Source organism: Xenopus tropicalis, chromosome 8, assembly GCF_000004195.4.
Source record: "Xenopus tropicalis strain Nigerian chromosome 8, UCB_Xtro_10.0, whole genome shotgun sequence".
NCBI classification, from domain to species: Eukaryota; Metazoa; Chordata; class Amphibia; order Anura; family Pipidae; genus Xenopus; species Xenopus tropicalis.
The window spans coordinates 145,932,478-145,948,946 of record NC_030684.2 but is presented as its reverse complement, the minus strand read 5'-3'; the positions used below and the strand labels follow the sequence as shown (position 1 = coordinate 145,948,946).

The following is a 16,469-nucleotide window of genomic DNA, read 5'->3' as shown; positions in this document are numbered from 1 at the left end:
AACCCCCTGTACCTCCCCCAGATACCCAGGGAACCCCCTGTATCTCCCCCAGATACCCACGGAACCCCCTGTACCTCCCCCAGTTACCCACGGAACCCCCTGTACCTCCCCCAGATACCCACGGAACCCCCTGTACCTCCCCCAGATACCCACGGAACCCCCTGTACCTCCCCCAGATACCCAGGGAACCCCCTGTACCTCCCCCAGATACCCAGGGAACCCCCTGTACCCCCCCCCAGATACCCAGGGAACCCCCTGTACCCCCCCAGATACCCCAGGGAACCCCCTGTATCTCCCCCAGATACCCAGGGAACCCCCTGTACCCCCCAGATACCCAGGGAACCCCCTGTACCTCCCTCAGATACCCAGGGAACCCCCTGTATCTCCCCCAGATACCCAGGGAACCCCCTGTACCTCCCCCAGATACCCAGGGAACCCCCTGTATCTCCCCCAGATACCCAGGGAACCCCCTGTACCTCCCCCAGATACCCAGGGAACCCCCTGTACCTCCCCCAGATACCCAGGGAACCCCCTGTATCTCCCCCAGATACCCAGGGAACCCCCTGTACCCCCCCCAGATACCCACGGAACCCCTGTACCTCCCCCAGATACCCAGGGAACCCCCTGTACCTCCCCCAGATACCCAGGGAACCCCCTGTATCTCTCCCAGATACCCAGGGAACCCCCTGTACCTCCCCCAGATACCCAGGGAACCCCCTGTATCTCCCCCAGATACCCAGGGAACCCCCTGTACCCCCCCCAGATACCCATGGAACCCCGGGAATGTATGTTTCCTATAGTTCACCCTTAATTTATTTGCATATAGCACATGTATTGACCCCTAGAGTGTAAGCTCACAGGCCAAGTGCTTATCCCAATAATAAAGCATCATATAACCTCACCCTTTATTACTATTATGTTTTTTGCTTGCACCTGAGAGGCATTGTGGGAACGTGGTGGAGCCCTCTCAGTACCCAGCATGCCCGTGTCTATACCAGCCATTGGCACTGCAGGCTGCCTGGCCTATAGAGTACAGTACTGCCAGTGAGTCATGTGACGTGTGCAAGAGTTGTTTTTGCTTTTTAATTGTTTTCTGCCCCAATATGAGGAGAGGGGGTGAGTCAGTGCCCCGGGCGAGACTGGAGTGACAGGCAATGACTCTATTCTGCCCCAGTCTGGTATTTACAGGAGATAAACAACACATTTCTGGCATTGCGACTGTCTGCCCAATCCTCTCGCTGAGCTGCCCCGGTGTGTGTGTGTTTTGCCTCTCCTGCCCCTCCCCTGTCTGTAGGTGTGTCCCACACTGTCATGCAATGTACTTATATATATGTACTGCCTACACGCACGCTGTATGTTATATGGTGGGGGCGTGGCCTAGTCACATGGCATAACATTCTACTCACTGCCAACCTACTCCCTGCCCTTACTCACTGCCAACGTGTGTAACAGCACCCACACACCCACCTACTGCCCCCCCCTTATATATTTATATATAGTGACCCCCCCTTAACTGCCCCCCCCCAGTGTAACCAATCCCAACTGGGCCAGCCTTTCCCCATAACTGAGCCCATTCCCTTTATCAGCTTAGTCGCTCTTCCCTGTACTTTCTCTATTTCATTACTGCCCCCCCCCTTATATATTTATATATAGTGACCCCCCCTTAACTGCCCCTTCCCCAGTGTAACCAATCCCAACTGGGCCAGCCTTTCCCCATAACTGAGCCCATTCCCTTTATCAGCTTAGTCGCTCTTCCCTGTACTTTCTCTATTTCATTACTGCCCCCCCTTATATATAGTGACCCCCCCCTTAACTGCCCCTTCCCCAGTGTAACCAATCCCAACTGGGCCAGCCTTTCCCCATAACTGAGCCCATTCCCTTTATCAGCTTAGTCGCTCTTCCCTGTACTTTCTCTATTTCATTACTGCCCCCCCCCTTATATATTTATATATAGTGACCCCCCCTTAACTGCCCCTTCCCCAGTGTAACCAATCCCAACTGGGCCAGCCTTTCCCCATAACTGAGCCCATTCCCTTTATCAGCTTAGTCGCTCTTCCCTGTACTTTCTCTATTTCATTACTGCCCCCCCTTATATATAGTGACCCCCCCCTTAACTGCCCCTTCCCCAGTGTAACCAATCCCAACTGGGCCAGCCTTTCCCCATAACTGAGCCCATTCCCTTTATCAGCTTAGTCGCTCTTCCCTGTACTTTCCCTATTTCATTACTGCCCCCCCTTATATATTTATATATAGTGACCCCCCTTAACTGCCCCTTCCCCAGTGTAACCAATCCCAACTGGGCCAGCCTTTCCCCATAACTGAGCCCATTCCCTTTATCAGCTTAGTCGCTCTTCCCTGTACTTTCTCTATTTCATTACAGCCCCCCCCTTATATATTTATATATAGTGACCCCCCCCCTTAACTGCCCCTCCCCCCCCCCCCCCAGTGTAACCAATCCCAACTGGGCCAGCCTTTCCCCATAACTGAGCCCATTCCCTTTATCAGCTTAGTCGCTCTTCCCTGTACTTTCTCTATTTCATTACAGCCCCCCCCTTATATATTTATATATAGTGACCCCCCCCCTTAACTGCCCCCCCCCCCCAGTGTAACCAATCCCAACTGGGCCAGCCTTTCCCCATAACTGAGCCCATTCCCTTTATCAGCTTAGTCGCTCTTCCCTGTACTTTCTCTATTTCATTACTGCCCCCCCTTATATATTTATATATAGTGACCCCCCCTTAACTGCCCCCCCCCCCCCCAGTGTAACCAATCCCAACTGGGCCAGCCTTTCCCCATAACTGAGCCCATTCCCTTTATCAGCTTAGTCGCTCTTCCCTGTACTTTCTCTATTTCATTACAGCCCCCCCTTATATATTTATATATAGTGACCCCCCCCCCTTAACTGCCCCTTTCCCAGTGTAACCAATCCCAACTGGGCCAGCCTTTCCCCATAACTGAGCCCATTCCCTTTATCAGCTTAGTCGCTCTTCCCTGTACTTTCTCTATTTCATTACTGCCCCCCCCTTATATATTTATATATAGTGACCCCCCCTTACCTGCCCCTGCCCCAGTGTAACCAATCCCAGGCTTTCCCCATTGCACAAACAAGCTCATTAAGAGAGAGGAATGTGCCAGTGTGGGGCCTGGGGCAGGAATGTAGGGGCAGATGTAGAAGTTGGGGGGTGAGTGTCGGGCCCCGGGGGCCCCTAGGATTGCGTGCTGAGCGCTGCTGGGCCCATTGTTACCTGGAGCACCTGTTTACTCGGCAGTGTTGGTGGGCGGGGGCAGGAATTCCTGCACCTGTGAGTGTTATTGTTGGGATGGGGGGGCCCCCAGTAGTGGCACTGGGAGGGGGGGGCAGGTTACAGGGTATAATCCTTTCCCTGACTGGGTTCCAGGTTGGCTCAGGATGGGGGTGCTGCTGGGCTGCTCCCCGTATCATTAGCCGCTGACATAATAAGGAGAGAATTTAGGGCTCACATTGGATCCCAGACTGCTCCACTTGCTCTCAGGAATGCGGTTGGCATCTCCCATTTCTGGTTTGGGTCGTTGGGGTAAATATAGCCCTGGTGTGCGTTCCACTCTCGCTCCGATGCAACTGGCGCCTGAAATAGCCGCCCAGGTCACTTATGTAATCTGCCCTCGATTGCTCCGAGCTGACTCTGAGCTGGAGTGAGCAGCAGGGCATGATGGGTAATGTAGGCTTATGTAATCTGCCCTCGATTGCTCCGAGCTGACTCTGAGCTGGAGTGAGTGGCAGGGCATGATGGGTAATGTAGGCTTATGTAATCTGCCCTCGATTGCTCCGAGCTGACTCTGAGCTGGAGTGAGCAGCAGGGCATGATGGGTAATGTAGGCTTATGTAATCTCCCCTCGATTGCTCCGAGCTGACTCTGAGCTGGAGTGAGCAGCAGGGCATGATGGGTAATGAAGGCTTATGTAATCTCCCCTCGATTGCTCCGAGCTGACTCTGAGCTGGAGTGAGTGGCAGGGCATGATGGGTAATGTAGGCTTATGTAATCTCCCCTCGATTGCTCCCGTTTGACTCTGAGCTGGAGTGAGCAGCAGGGCATGATGGGTAATGTAGGCTTATGTAATCTCCCCTCGATTGCTCCGAGCTGACTCTGAGCTGGAGTGAGCAGCAGGGCATGATGGGTAATGTAGGCTTATGTAATCTCCCCTCGATTGCTCCGAGCTGACTCTGAGCTGGAGTGAGCGGCAGGGCATGATGGGTAATGTAGGCTTATGTAATCTGCCCTCGATTGCTCCGAGCTGACTCTGAGCTGGAGTGAGCAGCAGGGCATGATGGGTAATGTAGGCTTATGTAATCTGCCCTCGATTGCTCCGAGCTGACTCTGAGCTGGAGTGAGCAGCAGGGCATGATGGGTAATGTAGGCTTATGTAATCTGCCCTCGATTGCTCCGAGCTGACTCTGAGCTGGAGTGAGCGGCAGGGGATGATGGGTAATGTAGGCACTGTGGGTACAGGGGAGCCAATAGGAGCCCAGATAGCTTCCATATTAGCTCCCCACAACTGCAGGGACCACGATGAAAGGGGAACCCCCCTACCTGCCCGTACCAACTATTGGTGAAGGCAGGGGGCTCCCCTTGTGAGAAGTTCTATTGGGCCCATTTATACCTGTGAGTTACTGCTGGGGTCCAGTTGGGTTCAGAATCTCAACTGATTGGGATCTGGGCCAGAGCTGCTGGTTCGGCCAATCAGAGCAGGCCTCTCAGCAGGACGCGGGGGCTGTAATGGCAGATACACGGGGCAGTTTAAGGAAGGGCCGGATGCCTGTTTAGCAGATAGATGGGAATTTCCAGGGGGAATCAGAACCAAACCCATCCCAGCGGGCCGGCTCCGGATTTACTCTCAGCGAGGCACCCAATAGTGGGAGTGGGGAGGTTCTGTGGGCTGATCCGTACGGATCTTCCTGGTACTGAGTGGGAAATTGCACAACCCGGCACAACCTGCCCGCTCTTGCACACATACCCCCCCCACATACGTGGCCCCTGTGAGTCACATTGGGCCAGAGCAAACCAGAACCGCCTAGAACCAGATATTGCGTGTAATTCAGGGAAATGATTGGGGGGGGGCATTAATGTAATATCCTGCCCCTGTGAGCCATGGATTGTTTATGCAGAGCTCCCTCCTATACAGAGCTGTACTGTCTGTGCATTACCCCCCCCCCCCCAGCGGGGTATTTGGCCTTGCACCCAGACACTCTTTGTGCCCTAATCCCCCATCAATGGGTGCGGGAGGGACGGCACCTGTATTTTCTGCATTCCCAGCACACACCTGGTTTATCTGCCCCCCCACCCCTCGGCCTGTGGGAGGGGACGGCAAGAATGCGCCAGGAATGTGCTCTGTACGGCCCGACTCCCGCCATGTGGGCTACTGAGCCATCACTGAGGGGCCAATAATGGGCCAGTAACTTTAATAACAGGGCCCAAATGGGCCAGGAACCTTAATAACGGGGCCCAAATGGGCCAGGAACCTTAATAAGGGGGCCCAAATGGGCCAGGAACCTTAATAACGGGGCCCAAATGGGCCAGGAACCTTAATAAGGGGGCCCAAATGGGCCAGGAACCTTAATAAGGGGGCCCAAATGGGCCAGGAACCTTAATAAGGGGGCCCAAATGGGCCAGGAACCTTAATAAGGGGGCCCAAATGGGCCAGGAACCTTAATAGCAGGGCCCAAATGGGCCAGGAACCTTAATAACAGGGCCCAAATGGGCCAGGAACCTTAATAACGGGGCCCAAATGGGCCAGGAACCTTAATAAGGGGGCCCAAATGGGCCAGGAACCTTAATAAGGGGGCCCAAATGGGCCAGGAACCTTAATAACGGGGCCCACCTGGGCCAGGAACCTTAATAACGGGGCCCAAATAGGCCAGGAACCTTAATAACGGGGCCCACCTGGGCCAGGAACCTTAATAACAGGGCCCAAATGGGCCAGGAACCTTAATAACAGGGCCCAAATGGGCCAGGAACCTTAATAAGGGGGCCCAAATGGGCCAGGAACCTTAATAACAGGGCCCACAAGGGCCAGGAACCTTAATAACAGGGCCCACCTGGGCCAGGAACCTTAATAACGGGGCCCACCTGGGCCAGGAACCTTAATAACAGGGCCCAAATGGGCCAGGAACCTTAATAAGGGGGCCCAAATGGGCCAGGAACCTTAATAAGGGGGCCCAAATGGGCCAGGAACCTTAATAAGGGGGCCCAAATGGGCCAGGAACCTTAATAACAGGGTCCACCTGGGCCAGGAACCTTAATAACGGGGCCCACCTGGGCCAGGAACCTTAATAAGGGGGCCCAAATGGGCCAGGAACCTTAATAAGGGGGCCCAAATGGGCCAGGAACCTTAATAACGGGGTCCACCTGGGCCAGGAACCTTAATAACGGGGCCCACCTGGGCCAGGAACCTTAATAACGGGGCCCACCTGGGCCAGGAACCTTAATAACGGGGCCCACCTGGGCCAGGAACCTTAATAAGGGGGCCCAAATGGGCCAGGAACCTTAATAACGGGGCCCACCTGGGCCAGGAACCTTAATAACGGGGCCCAAATAGGCCAGGAACCTTAATAACGGGGCCCACCTGGGCCAGGAACCTTAATAACAGGGCCCAAATGGGCCAGGAACCTTAATAACAGGGCCCAAATGGGCCAGGAACCTTAATAACAGGGCCCACATGGGCCAGAAACCTTAATAAGGGGGCCCAAATGGGCCAGGAACCTTAATAACAGGGCCCACAAGGGCCAGGAACCTTAATAACAGGGCCCAAATGGGCCAGGAACCTTAATAAGGGGGCCCAAATGGGCCAGGAACCTTAATAACAGGGCCCACAAGGGCCAGGAACCTTAATAACAGGGCCCACCTGGGCCAGGAACCTTAATAACGGGGCCCACCTGGGCCAGGAACCTTAATAACAGGGCCCAAATGGGCCAGGAACCTTAATAAGGGGGCCCAAATGGGCCAGGAACCTTAATAAGGGGGCCCAAATGGGCCAGGAACCTTAATAAGGGGCCCAATGGGCCCAGGAACCTTAATAACAGGGCCACCTGGGCCAGGAACCTTAATACGGGGCCACCTGGGCCAGGAACCTTAATAAGGGGGCCCAAATGGGCCAGGAACCTTAATAAGGGGGCCCAAATGGGCCAGGAACCTTAATAACGGGGTCCACCTGGGCCAGGAACCTTAATAACGGGGCCCACCTGGGCCAGGAACCTTAATAACGGGGCCCACCTGGGCCAGGAACCTTAATAACGGGGCCCACCTGGGCCAGGAACCTTAATAAGGGGGCCCAAATGGGCCAGGAACCTTAATAACGGGGCCCACATGGGCCAGGAACCTTAATAAGGGGGCCCAAATGGGCCAGGAACCTTAATAAGGGGGCCCAAATGGGCCAGGAACCTTAATAACGGGTCCACCTGGGCCAGGAACCTTAATAACAGGGCCCACCTGGGCCAGGAACCTTAATAACGGGGCCCACCTGGGCCAGGAACCTTAATAAGGGGGCCCACATGGGCCAGGAACCTTAATAATGGGGCTCAAATAAGCCAGTAACTTTAATAATGGGGCCAAATGGGCCAGTAACCTTAATAAGGGGGCCCACAGGGGCCAGTAACCCTCATAACAGCACTGAAATGGGCCAGTAACCCTAATAATGGGCCAAATAGGCCAGTAACCCTAATAATGGGCCAAATTGGCCAGTAACCTTAATAAGGGGGCCCACAGGGGCCAGTAACCCTAATAGGGCCCAAATGAGCCAGTAACCTTAATAATAGGGCCAAATAGACCAGTAACCCTAATAATAGCGGTCAAATGGGCCAGTAACCTTAATAAGGGGGTGCCACAGGGGCCAGTAACCTTAATAGCAGCACTGAAATGGGTCAGTAACCCTAATAACGGGGCCCACATGGGCCAGTAACCTAAATAAGGGGGCCAAATGGGCCAGTAACCCTAAATAAGTGGGCCAAATGGGCCAGTAACCTAAATAAGGGGGCCAAATGGGCCAGTAACCTAAATAAGCGGGCCAAATGGGCCAGTAACCTAAATAAGCGGGCCAAATGGGCCAGGAACCTAAATAAGGGGGCCAAATGGGCCAGGAACCTAAATAAGGGGGGCCCACATGGGCCAGTAACCTAAATAAGGGGGCCAAATGGGCCAGTAACCCTAAATAAGCGGGCCAAATGGGCCATTAACCTAAATAAGCGGGCCAAATGGGCCAGTAACCTAAATAAGGGGGGCCACAGGGGCCAGTAACCTAAATAAGAGGGGGCCACAGGGGCCAGTAACCCTTATAACGGGGCCCAAATGAGCCAGTAACCATAGAAACAAGTCAGCACCCATGGGTGCAATAAGGCGCAGCCTGAAGTACAAACTTATCATTTATTACAAAAAGGCACGAGGAGTCGGGCACTTAATTAAAGGGTAAGTATTCCCACCAACCAGTAAATGAAGGCACAGTGATTGGGGGCCCCGCTATTGCACAGTGTAAGAGATCTGGGTCCCTAACTCCCCGAGCCCCGTAGGAGCCGCCCAGTTTGGGGGGGGGGTGGAATGTTCCATACACGGAGGTGCTGGGGGCTCATTCACACGTCAGTATCTGTCAGTAGTGACCTGGGGTCAGTCTCTTCCCTTTGTGGCCACGGACCTCTCCTTGTGCTTCCTGCTGGGGGGGCCCGGCCGGCTCCCTGGGGCCCCTGGCTGTTTGTGTAGCTGTGGTGCAGAGACCCGGCCCTGACTCAGCCGCCAGTAAAGTGCTGATGCGCGGAGCTAGGGGCAAATGCTGAGTCAGCGGGAGGGGGTTATTGTGGCTACACAACTAATCCTGGAGCTGGGAGTAACCCCTTCCATGCCGGGGGGCACGGGGCTGATGGGCACTGTATCCCTCACCATCACCACCATCACCATACATTATTTTATGCAGCATCATAGAGCAGGGCCAAGTATCTGCCCAGGGGTGGGGGGTATTGGCACTTGGGTGCAGTAGAAAGGCACTTGGCTGAAGATCCCGTAGATGTGTTTGCCCGGGGGCAAATATTAGGCTTACAGGAGGCTATAGGCAGGCTGGTCTGGGGGGTACCGGGAGAAGAGCCAGAAGCGCAGCAAGCTGGTCACGATGCCAGGGAAGTTGGGCACCTGGTGGGAAGGTACGGAGAGTGAGGAACCCAAATCATACTCATGCCCCCCGATAATCGGCACAGTATTGTAAGGTATTCATACACCACCCCCCCGATAATCGGCACAGTATTGTAAGGTATTCATACACATGCCCCCCGATAATCGGCACAGTACTGTGGGGTATTCATACACACGCCCCCCCGATAATCGGCACAGTACTGTGGGGTATTCATACACATGCCCCCCCCGATAATCAGCACAGTACTGTGGGGTATTCATACACACTTCCCCCCGATAATCAGCACAGTACTGTGGGGTATTTCTACACGCGCCCACGATAATCAGCACAGTACTGTGGGTAATTCATACAACATTCCCCGATAATCGGCACTGTACTGTGGGGTATTCATACACACACACCCCGATAATCAGCACAGTACTGTGGGGTATTCATACACACTTCCCCCCGATAATCGGCACTGTACTGTGGGGTATTCATACACACACACCCCGATAATCAGCACAGTACTGTGGGGTATTCATACACACTTCCCCCCCGATAATCGGCACTGTACTGTGGGGTATTCATACACACACACCCCGATAATCGGCATAGTACTGTGGGGTATTCATACACACTTCCCCCCCCGATAATCGGCACAGTACTGTGGGGTATTCATACACACGGCCCCCCGATAATCGGCACAGTACTGTGGGGTATTCATACACCACCCCCCCGATAATCGACACAGTACTGTGGGGTATTCATACACCCCCCCCCGATAATCGACACAGTACTGTGGGGTATTCATACACACGCCCCCCCGATAATCGGCACAGTACTGTGGGGTATTCATACACCACCCCCCAGGGGACAATCAGTACCGACCTAGAGGGCCGGGGGGCACATACCGTGATATACAGGTCGCTCTGCACCCAGCCGTACAGCACCCAGGAAGTGGAGGTGAGGAACGTGGCCACAGTCAGCGGGAAGGAGAGGCACTTGGTCGATTTGCTCTTTATGATTTGGGCCTGTGGGGGGGGCAGAAAGATCCAGTATTGGGGGGGTCCGACTCTCACCCTCCCATAATGGCCCAGAGATGCCCCTCCCCCCCTCACCGGGGAGACCAGGGAGACAGCAGCTATTGGGGGGCACTGGGGCGGATGAAATAGTGGGGGTACATACCAGGTCGGCCAGTGGGGAGAGGTACATGCTTATGGTGAAGATGCTGCAGAACAGGCCCAGTTGGTTCAGGCGCGAGTTGATATCGGGGGTCCAGAGGGTGAAGTAACAATGGGCCAGAAACAGAACCCCCAGCGACACCAGGACCTGACTGACAACGTAGCGCTGCAAATGCACAAGAGAATGAAAGCACCCGGCCCGGGGGCCCCACACAGCCAGGGAATGGGTCAGAACCTCATCAGCAGAACCCACCCGGCCCGGGGGCCCCACACAGCCAGGGATTGGGTCAGAACCTCATCAGCAGAACCCACCCGGCCCGGGGGCCCCACACAGCCAGGGATTGGGTCAGAACCTCATCAGCAGAACCCACCCGGCCCGGGGGCCCCACACAGCCAGGGATTGGGTCAGAACCTCATCAGCAGAACCCACCAAGCCCAGGGGCCCCACACAGCCAGGGATTGGGTCAGAACCTCATCAGCAGAACCCACCTGGCCCGGGGGCCCCACACAGCCAGGGAATGGGTCAGAACCTCATCAGCAGAGCCCACCAAGCCCGGGGGCCCCACACAGCCAGGGATTGGGTCAGAACCTCATCAGCAGAACCCACCAAGCCCAGGGGCCCCACACAGCCAGGGATTGGGTCAGAACCTCATCAGCAGAACCCACCAAGCCCAGGGGCCCCACACAGCCAGGGATTGGGTCAGAACCTCATCAGCAGAACCCACCCGGCCCGGGGGCCCCACACAGCCAGGGAATGGGTCAGAACCTCATCAGCAGAACCCACCCACCCGGCCCAGGGGCCCCACACAGCCAGGGATTGGGTCAGAACCTCATCAGCAGAGCCCACCAAGCCCGGGGGCCCCACACAGCCAGGGATTGGGTCAGAACCTCATCAGCAGAACCCACCAAGCCCAGGGGCCCCACACAGCCAGGGATTGGGTCAGAACCTCATCAGCAGAGCCCACCAGGCCCAGGGGCCCCACACAGCCAGGGATTGGGTCAGCACCTCATGTTCAGAACCCACAAGGCCTACAGGCCACGCCCCCTAGTGATTCCCAGAGCAGGGGTACAGCGGGCACTTACCCTCTCAAGTGAGTACAGTATATACGCCGCCATGTACAGGGTCTGCAACGAGGCGCCAATCAAGTTGACTATAATGAGGGTCCCATCTCCCTTCAGGTACCCGTAATAGAACCAGCCCAGGTTACTGTGGGGGGGAAACAGGAGAGTCAATGTACCTCATAGGGAAAGGGGCCCTGGGGCCAATCCCATTACCCCCTCTCACATACTCTGGGCTCTGCGTAGGGCCCCCAAGGGGGGCACAGTTACTGTTCTGTAACTGGTTATGGCAATAGCAGTGCATTCAGGGATCTAGCAGGGAAATAGAGACCGGTGAGTCTGACCCCCGTATGTAATGGGATCCCTACAAACCTGGCACCCACTTACCATGAGTTACTGAAAGAAAAGGATGGGCAACAAGTCTGTGCCCCGGGCACATTAACGCTGCCAGATGCTGGGGTGCAGGGAAGAATGGGCAAAAGGAGTAGTGGATAATGAGAGGAACTTACAGCTCATATGGTTGGGGCAATTACAGGACAGGGGGTGAATGAAATAGGTGTATGGACTGATTGGCGCTGTTCATGCCCAGTGCCCAGCTCTCTATTAGAGCCCCCACTTCTCCCTTGGCAGCCGAGGGGCCCCCACGTACTTCAGATCTGTAGTCAGAAACGGCAGGAACTGAATATTCTCTACACTCCGCTTGGCAACCATCACCCGCAGGTCTGACCTACAGGGGAAAAACATTGGGTAAGTACAGCCTGGCACACACAGGGCACAAAAACATTGGGTAAGTACAGCCTGGCACACACAGGGCACAAAAACATTGGGTAAGTACAGCCTGGCACACACAGGGGGCACAAAAACATTGGGTAAGTACAGCCTGGCACACACAGGGCACAAAAACATTGGGTAAGTACAGCCTGGCACACACACAGGGGGCACAAAAACATTGGGTAAGTACAGCCTTGCACACACACAGGGCACAAAAACATGGGTAAGTACAGCCTGGCACACAAGGGCACAAAAACATTGGGTAAGTACAGCCTGGCACACACACAGGGCACAAAAACATTGGGTAAGTACAGCCTGGCACACACAGGGCACAAAAACATTGGGTAAGTACAGCCTGGCACACACACAGGGCACAAAAACATTGGGTAAGTACAGCCTGACACACACACAGGGCACAAAAACATTGGGTAAGTAAGCCCTGGCACACACACAGGGGGCACAAAAACATTGGGTAAGTACAGCCTTGCACACACACAGGGCACAAAAACATTGGGTAAGTACAGCCTGGCACACAGGGCACAAAAACATTGGGTAAGTACAGCCTGGCACACACACAGGGCACAAAAACATTGGTAAGTACAGCCTGGCACACACACAGGGCACAAAAACATTGGGTAAGTACAGCCTGGCACACACACAGGCACAAAAACATTGAGTAAGTACAGCCTGACACACACACAGGGCACAAAAACATTGGGTAAGTACAGCCTGGCACACACACAGGGCACAAAAACATTGAGTAAGTACAGCCTGACACACACACAGGGCACAAAAACATTGGGTAAGTACAGCCTGGCACACACACAGGGCACAAAGGGTACAGATGGGCACACACACAGGGCACAAAGGGTACAGATGGGCACACACACAGGGCACAAAGGGTACAGATGGGCGGGCACAAAGGGTACAGATGGGCACACACACAGGGCACAAAGGGTACAGATGGGCACACACAGGGCACAGAGGGCACAGATGGGCACACACAGGGCACAAAGGGCACAGATGGGCACACACAGGGCACAAAGGGCACAGATGGGCACACACAGGGCACAGATGGGCACACACAGGGCACAAAGGGCACAGATGGGCACACACAGGGCACACACAGGGCACAGATGGGCACACACAGGGCACAAAGGGTACAGATGGGCACACACAGGGCACAAAGGGTACAGATGGGCACACACAGGGCACAAAGGGTACAGATGGGCACACACACAGGGCACAAAGGGTACAGATGGGCACACACAGGGCACAAAGGGTACAGATGGGCACACACACAGGGCACAAAGGGTACAGATGGGCACACACAGGGCACAAAGGGTACAGATGGGCACACACAGGAATTAAGTAAGGCAGGGGCTCAGTTACAGGCAGGGGTACAGGGGCCCAGTTACAGGCAGGGGTACAGGGGCCCAGTTACAGGCAGGGGTACAGGGGTACAGGAGCCCAGTTACAGGCAGGGGTACAGGGGTACAGGAGCCCAGTTACAGGCAGGGGTACAGGAGCCCAGTTACAGGCAGGGGTACAGGAGCCCAGTTACAGGCAGGGGTACAGGAGCCCAGTTACAGGCAGGGGTACAGGAGCCCAGTTACAGGCAGGGGTACAGGGGTACAGGGGCCCAGTTACAGGCAGGGGTACAGGGGCCCAGTTACAGGCAGGGGTACAGGGTACAGGAGCCCAGTTACGGCCAGGGGTACAGGGAGAGTTACAGACAGGGGTACAGGGGCCCAGTTACAGACAGGGGTAGCGGGGCCCAGTTAGAGCGGGGGTACAGGGGTACAGGGGCCCAGTTAGAGCGGGGGTACAGGGGTACAGGGGCCCAGTTACAGGCAGGGGTACAGGGGTACAGGGGCCCAGTTACAGGCAGGGGTACAGGGGCCCAGTTACAGGCAGGGGTACAGGGGCCCAGTTACAGGCAGGGGTACAGGGGCCCAGTTACAGGCAGGGGTACAGGGGCCCAGTTACAGGCAGGGGTACAGGGGCCCAGTTACAGGCAGGGGTACAGGGGCTCAGTTAGAGCGGGGGTACAGGGGTACAGGGCCCAGTTACAGGCAGGGGTACAGGGGCCCAGTTACAGGCAGGGGTAAGGGGCCCAGTTACAGGCAGGGGTCAAGGGGTACAGGGGCCCAGTTACAGGCAGGGGTACAGGGGTACAGGGGCCAGTTACAGGCAGGGGTGTACGGGTACAGGGGCCAGTTACAGGATGGGGTACAGGGGCCCAGTTAACAGCAGGGGTACAGGGGTACAGGGGCCCAGTTACAGGCAGGGGTACAGGGGTACAGGGGTACAGGGGCCCAGTTAGAGCGGGGGTACAGGGGTACAGGGGCCCAGTTACAGGCAGGGGTACAGGGGCCCAGTTACAGGCAGGGGTACAGGGGTACAGGGGCCAGTTACAGGCAGGGGTACAGGGGTCAGGGGCCAGTTAGAGCGGGGGTACAGGGGTACAGGGGTGCGGGGTAAAGGGGTACAGGAGCCCAGTTACAGGCAGGGGTACAGGGGCCCAGTTACAGGCAGGGGGTACAGGGGTACAGGAGCCCAGTTACAGGCAGGGGTACAGGAGCCCAGTTACAGGCAGGGGTACAGGAGCCCAGTTACAGGCAGGGGTACGGGTACAGGGGCCAGTTACAGGCAGGGGTACAGGGGTACAGGGGCCAAGTTACAGGCAGGGGTACAGGGGTACAGGGGCCCAGTTACAGGCAGGGGTACAGGTACAGGAGCCCAGTTACAGGCAGGGGGTAACAGGGGCCCAGTTACAGGCAGGGGTACAGGGGCCCAGTTACAGGCAGGGGTTACAGGGGTACAGGGGCCCAGTTACAGGCAGGGGTACAGGGGTACAGGGGCCCAGTTACAGGCAGGGGTACAGGGGTACAGGGGCCCAGTTACAGGCAGGGCGTACAGGGGTACAGGAGCCCAGTTACAGGCAGGGTACAGGGGCCCAGTTTACAGACAGGGGCTAACAGGGCCCAGTTACAGAAGGGGTACAGGGGCCCAGTTAGAGCGGGGGTACAGGGGTACAGGGGCCATTAGAGCGGGGGTACAGGGGTACAGGGGCCCAGTTACAGGCACGGGGTACAGGGGTACAGGGGCCCAGTTACAGGCAGGGGTACAGGGGTGCTCAGTTACAGGCAGGGGTACGGGGCCCAGTTACAGGCAGGGGTACAGGGCCCAGTTACATGGCAGGGGTACAGGGGCCCAGTTACAGGCAGGGGTACAGGGGCTCAGTTACAGGCAGGGGTACAGGGGCCCAGTTACAGGCAGGGGTACAGGGGCCCAGTTACAGGCAGGGGTACAGGGGCCCAGTTACAGGCAGGGGTACAGGGGCCCAGTTACAGGCAGGGGTACAGGGGCCCAGTTACAGGCAGGGGTACAGGGGTACAGGGCACGTTACAGGCAGGGGTACAGGGTACAGGGGCCCAGTTACAGGCAGGGGTACAGGGCCCAGTTACAGGCAGGGGTACAGGGGTACAGGGGCCCAGTTACAGGCAGGGGTACAGGGGTACAGGGGCCCAGTTACAGGCAGGGTAAGGGGCCCAGTTACAGGCAGGGGTACAGGGGCCCAGTTACAGGCAGGGTACAGGGGTACAGGGGCCCAGTTACAGGCAGGGGTACAGGGGCACAGAGGCCAGTTACAGGCAGGGTACAGGGGTACAGGGGCCCAGTTAAGGCAGGGGTACAGGGGCCCAGTTACAGGCAGGGGTACAGGGCCCAGTTACAGGCAGGGGTACAGGGGTACAGGGGCCCAGTTAGAGTGGGGGTACAGGGGTACAGGGCCGCAGTTACAGGCAGGGGTACAGGGGTACAGGGGCCCAGTTACAGGCAGGGGTACAGGGGTACAGGGCCCAGTTACAGGCAGGGGTACAGTGGGTACAGGGCGCCCAGTTACAGGCAGGGGTAAGGGGTACAGGGGCCCAGTTACAGGCAGGGGTACAGGGGTACAAGGGCCCAGTTACAGGCAGGGGTACAGGGGCCCAGTTACAGGCAGGGGTAAGGGGCCCAGTTACAGGCAGGGGTACAGGGGTACAGGGGCCCAGTTACAGGCAGGGGTACAGGGGTACAGGGGCCCAGTTAGAGCGGGGGTACAGGGGCCCAGTTACAGGCAGGGGTACAGGGGCCCAGTTACAGGCAGGGGTACAGGGTACAGGGGCCCAGTTACAGGCAGGGGTACAGGGGTACAGGGGCCAGTTAGAGCGGGGGTACAGGGGTACAGGGGCCCAGTTACAGGCAGGGGTACAGGGGCCCAGTTACAGGCAGGGGTACAGGGGTACAGGAGCCCAGTTACAGGCAGGGGTACAGGAGCCCAGTTAC

The 16,469-nt window shown here is 56.6% G+C and overlaps 1 protein-coding gene across 1 annotated transcript in view; it reads right to left on the bottom strand.

Annotated features, from left to right (window-relative positions):
• Positions 1-8,376: 8,376 nt before the first annotated feature.
• The window catches only part of slc50a1 (solute carrier family 50 (sugar efflux transporter), member 1), a 10,819-nt gene continuing 2,726 nt past the window's right edge, over positions 8,377-16,469 (bottom strand). The window contains exons 2-6 of the mRNA NM_001015865.1: positions 12,019-12,096; positions 11,394-11,517; positions 10,315-10,476; positions 10,041-10,160; positions 8,377-9,146 (exon numbers count right to left, since the gene is read on the bottom strand). Of these exons, the coding sequence (NP_001015865.1) occupies positions 9,054-9,146; positions 10,041-10,160; positions 10,315-10,476; positions 11,394-11,517; positions 12,019-12,096 (577 nt within the window). The 3' untranslated portion in view covers positions 8,377-9,053. The remainder of the gene's footprint in view (positions 9,147-10,040; positions 10,161-10,314; positions 10,477-11,393; positions 11,518-12,018; positions 12,097-16,469) is intronic.